The 12789-nt window shown below is 40.1% G+C and overlaps 1 protein-coding gene across 1 annotated transcript in view; it reads left to right on the top strand.

Annotated features, from left to right (window-relative positions):
- Positions 1-12789, top strand: part of LOC307260091 (transmembrane protein 65-like) — a 34470-nt gene that overhangs the window by 13191 nt on the left and 8490 nt on the right. Inside the window, exons 3-5 of the mRNA XM_080040223.1 lie at positions 2499-2543; positions 5385-5452; positions 6634-6688. Coding sequence (XP_079896349.1) covers positions 2499-2543; positions 5385-5452; positions 6634-6688 — 168 coding nt within the window. The remainder of the gene's footprint in view (positions 1-2498; positions 2544-5384; positions 5453-6633; positions 6689-12789) is intronic.

Below are 12789 nucleotides of genomic sequence, written 5' to 3'. Positions count from 1 at the left end.
CAGCAGTGCATGGCCTTACTATCGGCCATCTGGGAAATAGTTTGGTGAGTCAGAAACTTCTGAAAGAACAATTGAACATTAAACAAAAAAATCATTATAAATCTAAAAGGAAAATTGTTGTTTACATGCGATGTTGCTGCAGTTTATATCTTCTATCTTCTCCAATGTAGAAGACAATGACCATTAAACAAATGTGTGATAATCTACAACATTTCCTCATGGCACTAAATCCTGAAAGACGCACCTTGGAAGGAATTATCTGCTTCAGCCTTACAAGTGAACTCGAGCTCTGACAATAGTTAAAATACAACTCTGAAGTTAAGAAGTTTCTCATGGATAACTAGTTGCCATTTTAACATGTAACTTTGCACAGATCAAACTTACCCATGTCAGTCTGTCATGGAAAGCTGCATATTGTTATACACCTATCATAAGCCACACCTGGTGACTCCGATGATTTATTACTCTCGTCTGCCTGCAAAGTTTAGATGCTGTCTTTAAAATATTGCCGTCCCTCAAAGCTGTCACTCTCCTCAAAACATGATGACTGAATGTCCTACATTGTGGTTGATAAGGCTTATATTCCAATCAAACCCATCTTTGTTCCCCCTTTTAGTGCCATCCACATGATTGCCAGTTTATTTCATTTCCAGAGAGCCTCATAAATATTAGTATCGTATGGCATCCTAGAATAATCCAGCATCCGTTGCTTAGTGGGTTGGGGTTGATGCAGGAATACTTGGCCCATAGATACGCACAGGAGGATCATTGCAATCCCTTTTAATTAAATCCTAAAAACAACCCCTGAAAGAGTGATAAATGGTGTGTTCTGGTACTTCATTTACCGAAGCTATCCATCTTCTGTGGTGGGTATAGGATCTTTATTGCTGCCTGTTTATTCCTGTGTTGTAGTCTGATAAGCAATGCTTTTTTTTAAATTTTCCATTACCTCTGAAATGACATAAAACTTTTCACAATACTCCCGATTGGATTTGTGCAGAGGCAATATTGTATTGTGTACAAGGCGCTGTGTCTGGAGGCAATGAGGGATCTGTGTGTACGTATAAGAACTAATGATGATGGTGTGTGGTAGGTGGTGTTGATGCTGTGTGTGTTTGCTTCCAGTCTGTCAGCAGTATTTACTCTAGTGCTAGGCACAGGGGGAAACACATGTCCTCTGTCATGTCTGCAACATGAGAAGCAGGTTGAACCCAAGCCGTATGTCATATGAAGCTTGTAACGTGACACCTGAAAGCAGGTAGAAGAAAAAGGGAGGAAAGAAAGAAGAAAGACATGTGTTGTTGTTGTGTTTGGTCTTTGTTTCAATGCAAACATATCTATAAAGCTATGTCAAATTGTACTTAATGAGAAAAAACGAATAAAACACGTTATTTTACTGTAAAGCGCTGGTCATCACCAAAAGTAAATACTTGCCAGGAGTGACTTTCGAGGAAATTTATATTTTGGCATTAAGCTCTCATATAAAGAAAGCCTGTTGGAAAGTTGTGAATGAATGAATGTGCAAATGTGTGTGTGTGTGTGTGTGTGTGTGTGTGTGTGTGTGTGTGTGTGTGTGTGTGTGTGTGTGTGTGTGTGTGTGTACACGCGCGCGTGTGCGTGCATGCGTGTGTGTGTGTGTGTGTGTGTGTGTGTGAATGCATACATGCTTGTGTGGTTGTAGCACTGATGGAGACAGACTGTTTGGAGTTGGGTCACCTTCCTCATAATGATTAGGTGGAATCTGCTCCAGTGATCCATTCACACCTGTAACTGATAGAACACAGACTTCATTCTGTCAACTTACATTTAAAAAAATGCTCTTGTCTCCTCTCTGTGTTGTTTTAAAGCAGGTCCCTGTGTTGCGTCACAGTTCAGGGTGTTAATGTGGAACATCCATCCACTCTCACACTTGTTTTATCTTGTCGCGTTTCGTCGCAGACAGATGAGACGGCCTTTTTAACTTCCCCGCTTCCCCTTCAACTTTAGTGGCATCATGAAATGAAAACATGTGATTGGATCTCAGTCAAGTCATTTGATTTTCACCCATGTTGTGTCAAAGGAGGTGATCCCATTACATCTGCTGATGCAAGGCAGGACACATATTTGATCTCTTCCTCTTTTCCCTCTATATCTCTTGTCACTACACAAACGCACACACACACACACACACACACACACACACACTCCAATTGTAACCAGTGTGCCCATAGGCCTCCTATGAGGCCGAATTGGGCAGCACAATTATCATTTTCTGAGGTCTCTTTTTGTCCGTGTCTCCCTCAGGGGAGCTGGCAGCAAGGGAGTTTCTGTCCTCTCTCATCCTCCCTTTCATACACCCCTCACATATTTGATTTTCCACCTCTCTCCCCTTTTTTCTACATCCTCTCGCGTCTTCCGAAAGGCTGTGACTGATAGGCTTTGCCTTTAAAGAACTGTCTGACATTTACGCTGACCTCCCTCCTTCATGTTTATAAATTATCTTCTCTTCTTTTTTTCAGGGCAGCTGGTAATTCCACCGCCTACCAAAGCGCAGTTGAGATATGGTAAGAGTTATATTTTATTGATGGATTTTGAAATGGAAAAAAAGATAAGCTAATCTGATGTGAATCTAAGGTCCAAGACAAAGTGTGTTGATGATACAGAGGGAGAGAATGATACCACGAGGAGCTGGAAAATTCCAAACATATGAGACACATCCATACAACAACAGTCAAGACATATTATGTATTCTCTGCAAACACACTCTTGGTACTCCATCTGCTGTACAGAAACATGCACTGTCTGGACAGCTAATAGCAATGTATCATTTTCTACCCGTATCTATATGGAGATCAGTTGGATTGATGATTTAATGCATATGGTCTATGGATTGCCTCTGAGGTGGTTTATAGTTTGCCTTAGCTCCATACTATAAATGATATGCGAAATAATGCATGATGAATTTAAAATGCAGAAAAAATAAGAGAAAGAAAATGCAACTCAACTCCTCCCTCTCAGAGGCTCAGAAAGCCACAGCCAGAGCCTGCTGGTTAACCAGGCACAGTTCATATTGATCCTAGTGTTTGTCTCTCTCTATCCTTCTCACAGTGCGTTCATACAGAGACATCTCTTTGACCATAAGCCAAACAACAACAAAAATAGTGACATTCTGTGAGAAGTCTCTCCTCTAAAGCGTAGTGTTTCTCCTTGAGCTTAAATGCTGTATTTCCTGCTTTGACGCTCCACTGAAATAACACAGTTGGAAAAATACACATGGGCTCAGCCGGCTGTCACCAACGCAACGGCCACAAACAGACCACTCGTCATTCCTCGAGGCGGTGACTTCTTTGTCTTGATCTCTCCCGAAGATAGAAAACACCATTCCTTTTACATTACAGTAAAATCAGATATTTTCAACATTCTGACCAAAGAAATGATGAAATAAGCACGATAACTGAACTTCTTTGACACGCGTCTCCTTCTTTTGCAGAGTAGACTGCTTGAATGGTAATCTAATTTGGTTCTTCTAACAGATGTTTTTAATATGAACAACAGTTTCAATTATTATTCAATCATTATAATTTATACAATTATAGCCATTTTAAGTTTGAGACTTCTTCTTGGGTTGGCCAACTGTAATGTGATCAAAATGTTTAATTACCAAGAAATGCCCAGAGAGCGGACTTCTGCCAAGAACAGTGTACAGGAAAGCTGCAGTGTATACACTAGGGGAAAGGGCATCTGTAGACTAAAATCAGCTGTGAAAAATCATAGACAGGGAAAGGGAAGCCTACACGTCCTTCTAAACAAATACACTGTCATCATTTCCCAAAGGTTTCCTGTGATGATAACCTCCCTATCTCTGACAAATGTTTTTTCCAAACGCTTTACAATAAGTCATGTTATCAAAGTACGACAAAAAGTGCATTAATAGGAACTATTAGAGCTAGGTTAGTCTGACCTGTAGTATGTTTGGGAACAACACTGAAAGACATTTTGTCCTCAAAGGAAATAGGTAAATTTAAGATGGAGTCAGTGATTCTGGAGAATGCATGTTGTCAACCAATATTTCTTCACGATCCGCTACCTATTGGTACTGTGAAAAAATATGGTGTCAATACACAGCTTAGGCTCTGTAAACTGGTATGTAAAGGGGCTCACCGTAGCTAGCAAAATGCACATTTACAGAGCCTGGTCTGTGTATTAACACCAGATTTCTTTTTCAGCACACACACACACACACACACATAAAGGAAAGGTACTTCTTCTCTTTGACTTTGACCAAAGAGATTTCAACAAAAAGCATTCTCCAGATTTGCTGACTGCACCTTTAAACCTGGAACAGATGAGTACAGGGGGGATTTTGGGAACTCATTGGGGAATTAAAAGTATGGGATTCTGGTGATCCCGGTCGTTAATTGTCATTATTATAAAAGCTATTCTAAGGAAAGCAGGGACAAACAGCTTTCTCTGCACATGACTCACTCACTTCTGTTAAGAAGACTTTCACTCTTGGGCTCTGTTTTTTTTTTCTTCCTGTAGACGCTTCCGAACCAAACCCTAGGATTATATTCTGCAGCTCTCATGCAGTGCACTTCACAGTTCAATCAAAGCTGTCTCTGTAGTAGCATTTAAGTAATGTCGAAGATGTTTAAGAAGAGTTAGAAAGTATTCCTTATGTGCTGAGAGGCTTAAACAGCAAGATGGGAAATGTTGTAATGTGTGTTGAAGGAGATCTACGGCATAATAAGAGCTTCATTATGCTTTGAGCAAAAAAAACTTTCCTTCAAGATCAGTTACTTGGAACAAACTTCTCTTGAACTTCAACTGGAATAGACTGAACTTTCCTGAGCCAGTGGTGGGTGTCATTTAAAATACCCTTTGAGAGCAGTATTTGCATCCACACACACACACACAGGGAACCTTTTCATGCGTGGAAAGCAAATAAGACATTACGTACTCCAATCTAGGAATATTTACATTTTGACAGCCTTTTTGGTCTGAAAAAATAAGCTGTTTGATATTTATGACACTGTTTACACACAAGGTCGAGGTTGAAACTGTTTTGTTTTTAAAGCTCTTTATTTTAAAGGTCTCTTCCGTATAATTGGCTTTTTTGCGGCTGTTCTGTAGTCATGCGTCCACTACTTAATCTGTTAGTGCGACATATTAAAGCATGTACTGTATGTTTGAAAGAAATTCCCAACAGCAGCTTCATCATATTAATGCTCCTTTCAGAACAGATGTGCTTTATGTTATTGTACCTGCTGTGTATGTGTATATGATGTGACACTACTGCACTGCAACTCTAACAGGCCTAATGGGTTTTTGATTATGAATGTATTTTAAACACAATCTCCATATTTTTCTCTATAGGTGATGTATTGTTTTTTATTATTTCACAGTTCTGCTGCACAACGCACTGCCTTTCGTTGGATTTGGATTCCTGGACAACTGCATCATGATCGTTGCTGTAAGTCCGCTCAGTGGTTATGGAAAGGTGTTAATTGTTAGGTATGTTTGATTTCCACAGCCACAGGGGGAACCTTTCCATGAAGAATCATTTGTTTCGTACCCCATCATACTGTATACTGTAGAGAGGCTTTGAAGCATGGAGGAAGGCAAGAAAAGCAATTAGTTTGATGGTCTAGTATCTCTCAGTGTATTTCCAAATTAGCATTCTCAAAGCCTTATTTTTCTCTTTGTGTTTCAAAATCCTATACCATTGTTTTAGTTCTTTGCCTGCTAACGGCATACACACACACACACACACACACTCCTTTTAAGTCTTTCGAATCCAAACCCATTGGATTTGAATTGGAATGAAAATGATCAGCTTAATTCAAAGTGTGCTGTCTCAGCAGGGTCATTTCTAAACTATTCTTCTAGGTGCCTCCACAAGGAGCTGGAAAGAAAAAAACATATATACAAGAGAAACAAACAAGGGAGAATAAACCTAAACAGAGCTTAATCAACTGGCATAGCGTTTCCCATTAAACAATAGGCTGTAACACAGCAGGTGAGTTTAATGCAGATGTATTACATTACATTTAGACAAGGCTTTTGTTCTTGCCCTTTCCAAAGCAGACTCTGCAAAAACATGCCAGAGAATTCCCCTCGTCGTTTTAGTCCAGGCTGTGAGCGAAACTAATGCACCATGCCCACAGTGCCCACAGAGATCTCCAACCGCTTTCTATTCTGTGTGGGATAAGAGGTCAGGAAGTCAGGAAACAATAGACTCAACGACAAAAAGCTTTGCTAGGAAGCTGCCACTTCTAACCATGTTACCTTGCTGCAGTTAAGAAAACCTTTGCCATGTAATATATTCTGGATGTTTGACTTAAAAAGTAAGAGAGAGACCTATTTTACAATGCAATGAGACATTAAAAAGAGGAAAATATCATTACAAGAGACATACATACTGGGTATATACGCAGACGTACTGGGTTTAGGGGAAATATATTATCAGTCCAAATTTAGCCCCTTATAAATATTCACAAAAGATGCAACATTATTTCTGTGTTTCTGAATTTCAGCGAGAAAGAACATGATTTCAGATATACCTTTAGACTAACTGCTGTAATGTGTGTGTGTGTGTGTGTGTGTGTGTGTGTGTGTGTGTGTGTTTACCATATGTGTATGTTTGTTTCCCAGGGCACACAGATTGAGTTATCTATTGGCGTGGTCCTCGGCATTTCAACCATGGCCGGTAAGAGAAGCACATGATCCTATTATGACTTGATTTTTTGTATTTTGTTTTGTTCTGGAGAGGCATTGGCAATGTGGCTGTATATTTTCACATTCTTTTTCCTTTTGATCCCAAACATGTTTTAAAACAACTAAATTATTCTTTATTCTAAAAGTCTTTTTTTTTATCTGCCCATAGTTTAATCAGTCAAATTGAATTCCTCATGCCAGTGCTCAGGTTAGAGTCAAGTATGGGAAATAGACTTAGTTTAAGAAAATAAATACATTTTGACGGCCTAGATGGCAAGTCACACTCCCAGTCTTCTTCCTTAATTAGAGTACTACGATATGCCATATCTCTGTGAGTGAGAGCCTGTATTGGAATACATTATGCTAATTTAAATGTAGAAATCCTAATTTATTTCTTCCTTTCTACTATATCTCGGTTAAAAAGGCAAGAGCCGTTCCCACTTCAGCTCAGCCTGACTCTGCATGTGTTATACCTCTTCTCCTTTGATTCCTCTGTGGTTGCTGGTGGCGACAGCAGTGACTTTTAGTTTTTTAAAGATTAATCAGATTTTGTGAACTGATACATGTCGAATACTTGCTGGAGTCAGAGTCGATGCTGTAGATGTCTTTATTCTAATTCACAGGGAAGCTACAGTGCAAAAAAAAAAAAAAAAATTGACCAGTGCCCAGTGATTTTCTGTACAGAGGAGGTATTAAAATATTCATGTTGAGGTGCTTAGTGTAGTGTGTCGAACAACCTTTTGACTTGATCCTGCTCTTGTAGATTTGACAATCCAAACCCATATTTCCAATTCAAACATATGTGCATTTGATTATATTTTCTCTTGGAACATTGACAGTGTGAATGCATGATTGGGATTTTGATTAAGCCAGAAGGAGCAATGTTAGGCCCTTGTGGGGTTTACAGACAAGGTTGAAAATTCAGGTAGAAAATGTAAAATTCATTATTTAAGACAGGCAGAGTCTGTTATCTCTTGAGTGGCATGAAGATATTTCCCAATTCACAGGTTTGACAGTGGGCTTGAGCTGCAGAAATCTTCCCATACATTAGAATACAATGTAATAGAAAATTGTATAGAAGTCCTACAACGCCATTAAAAAAAACTGAAGGATCTCCTGTGCTTTTCCTTGACGCAGTTGATATCACTCGACCTCCATTTTCACAGCAGCGGTACTGTTTCCCGTATCTTGCTACTCTGGGGAAATTGTAGAGGTCTGCAAATCAAGAGGCTGCAGTTTATCCAGCCCAGTCCAGTTATCTGGCTCACTCCCGAGTGATTTAGAACTAGTTTTGAGTCTGTGGGTAAAGCACACCAATCACACACTTTCTAGGAGGCCAATATGGCTCAGCTGGATGTCGGCTGCACTGTTCCAAAATAGCCTGTCTACTCCTGTGTTGGGCCAATTAAATATTTTAGTTACAGAGGTTGTAATGCGAAAACTCCAAATATGATTAAATACGTTTTGAGGTGATTAACTCGCAAAGAGACCCAGCTGGAGGCCCTGCAATTTGGAACATTTTGGTTTGATTTTCATAAGTATATTGCATGAAACTTGTGTTTACAGCTCTTCTGACTATTATGGGCTTCATAACATCCTGCATATTAATACATCTCAGCATGAATAAATGCTTCCAGGATGGTTTTCTTCACATCTTTCCCCCTAATATCCCCTGCAGCACCTTAAAGATCTCCTATTATACTACTTTTCTGGTCTTAATTTCTTGTTAAAAACTGCTATAGAGCAACCTGACACGAATCACATCACAAAAAACTATGTAGATTTTCGGGAAACGCTTCCTCTCATCTGGGCGATTCAGCATGCTCTGTCAACACTGCGCTTCGGCCATCTCCGCCCCCTTCCCCCCCTCCTGCAAACCCCACTCTGTTGTGATTGGTTACCTTCCCTCCGGAACACTTTCAGCAGCGCACGGGCAGATTTGAGAGCAGGAAGGTGGGTGCATGGCCGGAGCGCGCCACCAAGTTGCAGCATTACCATACATGGAAAAATCCGGGAACGTGACGACACGATGGCAGGAAATTTTAACCGATTTGAACAAGTGAATTCTCGACCGGCTGCCCTAGTGTTTAGCGCTCTGCACAGCCACCCCAGACGGTCAGCATGGAATACGTCTAAATGCATGTACGTAATTATTTGATATGCTAGTATGGTTAAACATGACTATAAATCATTATAACAACGTTTATAGGTCATAAAAGTCGAAAAAGTATAATAGGTGCTCTTTAAGCCAAGCTGCAGCTGCAACACAGAAGAACACATGTAGGCACTCATACAGTACATGCACACCCAGCTTAGAGTGATAGCACCTGCTCGCCTATGTAAAGTGATGAGTAGGTGTGTGTGTGTGTGTTACACTACAAGGCCTCCAGGTATAGTAGGAGGTGTTGCTTATACACAGCCTTTACATTTCTCTGTCTGTGTATCTGATGATGGCCTGCTGCAGGCAGCTGCTTAGTGAGCCTTGCAAACAAGATCACAGACACCAATAAAAGGGTTCCTACCTTCTACCATTTGTTATTTCACGGCCCATTCGTCCCCCAATAGACTGTAATGGGGAATACACGCGCAAACAGTATAAAAAGTTACTGTGAAAGTTGGGAGATATCCATCATAAAGTCAATATAAAAGTTTTTTTTTCTCTCACATATGCCCAGACCAAGTTTTTTCTAATCACCCTCCTCTTTCTCTGAGTCTCCTCTGAATTGCTCCATATTTTTTGTAGCTAACTAGTGAGAGCGATGGATGATATAAGTCCAAGGCCTTCACTACTTGATGAATGTTGTAAAAAGCGTCTCTTAAATGGTAATAATGTATGAAAGTGCTTCGGAATGACTTGATTTGTGTGATAGTACGTGTCTCAAAGACAGGCGGCTGACCTTGGGCCAACAATTACATTTGAGCAGCTTGACCGCATAATCGCATCCTGACGGGCTCTCCATTATGTCTGCCTCCTCATGAACTTTTACAGAGGTTTGATGGATAATAATAGGACGCTAGTATTGTATTATTACTTTTTTCTTTTTTCTCCTTTTTTTTCTTAACAACTTCTGTCACTGCCAGGAGACGAGTGACCCGGAACAGATTGCTTAGCCTCAGCAAATGTATCAGCAAAGAAAGCAATTGAGTGAAAGGAATATATATTTTTTATTAAAACCTATGAAAAGTTTTTAATATATTTTAAAATGTGTCTATGTGCATGTCAAATTGATGATATACAATAACCTATATGTACTAAACATATATTAAGATGTCACTGCCCTTAAAGCAGCTACGAGTAACATTTAAATATCTTTTAAACAGCCTCATGTTTCCTCTGATAGTCATAAATTACTTTTAACAGCAAACGAGACCATCAGTGCAAAGAAAGACGTTTTTATATAGTTTTTATTACTGCGTTTGGTCTGGTCGCACACCCAGTCCGATTTTCGGTTAGCGCATGCAGGCTCTATGGTCACATATTCGTATTGGTCGCAGATGTCAGTGTAGCGCAGCAACGCGATTTGAGAAGCCTATCCCTCCAGGTGAGAGAAGGGGAGCGGGAGCCTTGTTTGAGACAGTTATTTGTCGTCATAATGACTGATAACGGGGCTGAACCATCAAAGAAAAAATAAGAAAATGCAATGAAGAAAAGCTAAAAGGGAGTGAACTAGACTGCAGTGTTTACTCCTAAATGGATGAGCGGTACTAAAACAAAGTTTACTTTGCTTCATCATCATCAGATGACCATTATTAATCTGAAATAGTCATTACCTCATCGTGATCCATACTAATTGCCTCGTTCATTCACTTTCTGTGAGGACACGGAATCTTTCAGCTCCGTGAGAGAGAGTAGTTAGGTGACACTGCATGCATCAACTCATTGCAATCAGGTGTGTGTGGCACTTACTGGCATTAGTTGATGCTGTGTCACTAACCACTCTCACGGAGCCGAAAAGAGTCCGTGCTCTCACACTTTCAACACACGGACATGCACTATATTGCTTCCTGATCATTTGACTCTTGCACGCCCGGCACGCGCTAGAAAACAGCTTTACGACAGCTGGCGTCTTAAAAATACTACCGCTTTTAAAAATACTACCGCCAACGGACAAAGTTACTCGTAGTGGCTTCATCCTTGATATTGTATAGAGAGTATATAAGAATATAAGGAGAAGATTTAACTGTCAAACTGATATCCCTATCCTGTTGTTTAGTGGTTTCTGAAGCCAGACAGTTACTGTATATTTGAATGAATATATCTCTTTATAACTTTCCATCAGTAGAAAGTGAAGGACATTTAAACAAAAAAAGTCTAACCTTTTAATCATAATATAGTGAACAATAAAAAACAAATTGGACCCGAATCATATTTTAATAATATATCATAAAATAATTCTTATCAGGGAGATTTTTTTTTGCATTCTTTCTCACTGCAGCGAGTTGCAGTCAGACTGGGGAATGGCCCAGTGCGAACTATGTTTTCTGTTCAAAATACCAGAATCTCACGATTTCACCCGAAATGACTCTGTGTATTTTGGCACTGTCTGAGTGGCACAAGAATTAGAAACTTTCACCCTGTCCTCCCTGTTCCTCTCTCCTCCCACTCTTAAGTAACACTACAGTTATCCCAAAGAGCCTCTCATGGAGTAAACAAGCCGATGTGCTTGATTGGAGCAAAATAAACACGAACCAGCAGCTTATTAGCACTGATGCTATGATCCATTGGGCTGGCTAGTCTCTCTTTAAACAAGGCCAGGGTCATTTCCCTATTCTGAGACACACAGTAAACAACACTGTCCTTGATGGGTGCACACATCACTGACTTCTCTAATTATACTGCAACTCTTTAGAATCTGAATTGCTTGCTCATTAATTATTCAATTGCTTTTTTTCAGATGTGGGAATACAGATTGTCAGTAGGAAGAAAGTCTTAAATTGGATACACCCTGTGTTGTTATTCAACCTTATTGCTACAATTTTAAAAGGTGATTTGGATTGAAGCGCTCCAGACCTCCTGCCAGTACCTTGGAGATTGTGCCTTAGCAGATATTGCTTTGTTCCCTGTCCCACCCACTGCGGCAGCTACAGCAGTTAACTGTGGAGTCAGGGTCATGGACAGCAGAGAGAAGAGAGGAGCCCGCAGCCTGCTGTTCTGTAGTACTGTCTGCTGTACTAGAGACAGAGGATAGGTTATATTCAGGGATAATGACACACACTAGTAGTCTGCCCCTTGACATTTTCTTTTTATTATTAATCGGTTGGACTGGCCCTGATCCTCTTCCCAATGGGCACACAAGTCTAGGTTATTCAAGTTCTGACATTCAGGGAGTGCACCTGCCTCTTTAATGAGCCCAGGACGCTTTATGGTTGTCCATCATTTCTTGTTTAAACAACCGACATGGTGACACAAGAAAGAAAAATAAGAAGAAGCTATGTACGTATGGTTATTGTTAAAGCAAATTTAAAGGAGAAGTAAGCAATATGGTTCTTTTAGCTAACTTCCTGTAAGTGACTGCAGTTAGCAGTCCCCTCCCTCGTCCCTACTTCAACACCAGATGAACGCGCAGCCGTCTTCGTCAGATAGCGCCGCAATGGAGAGCAGCAAGTCATCGTTAACGGGCACATGGACCCGTCACCCGCCTTTTTATAGCGCTCCGTCTCCTGATTGGATGAAAAACAAGCGGGATACTAGAAATTTGGTATTTTACCGGAAAGCTGAATGACGGGGAGACCTGTGTTATGAACTGCGCACACTGTTTAAGTGATTACTGTATGAATAGAGAGATGTTAAACAGATATTAACACCATTTTAAAAAATATCACTTACTTCTCCTTTAATTGCCAATATTATCATGTGCGTATATAAAAATGATATATTTAAAAAGGATTTTAGGCTCCATGGTTGATTATGAGGCTTAAATATTATGCTTGCATGTTCAAAAATGCTGCTTCTTGCTCCGCTCTCTACAATGCAAGAGGCTTTTTTAGATAACATATGGTGTAATATCACCATGAGGGACGTACAGGTTCCTGATGTGCGTGTACTGGAACAACACAACACCTACATTCTGTCCTTCAGTGTCTCACATCTTG

This window comes from Ammodytes marinus, assembly GCF_949987685.1.
Source record: "Ammodytes marinus genome assembly, chromosome: 13".
NCBI classification, from domain to species: domain Eukaryota; kingdom Metazoa; phylum Chordata; class Actinopteri; order Uranoscopiformes; family Ammodytidae; genus Ammodytes; species Ammodytes marinus.
The sequence above is the reverse complement of the archived record's forward strand: the minus strand, read 5'-3'. Positions and strand labels throughout refer to the sequence as shown.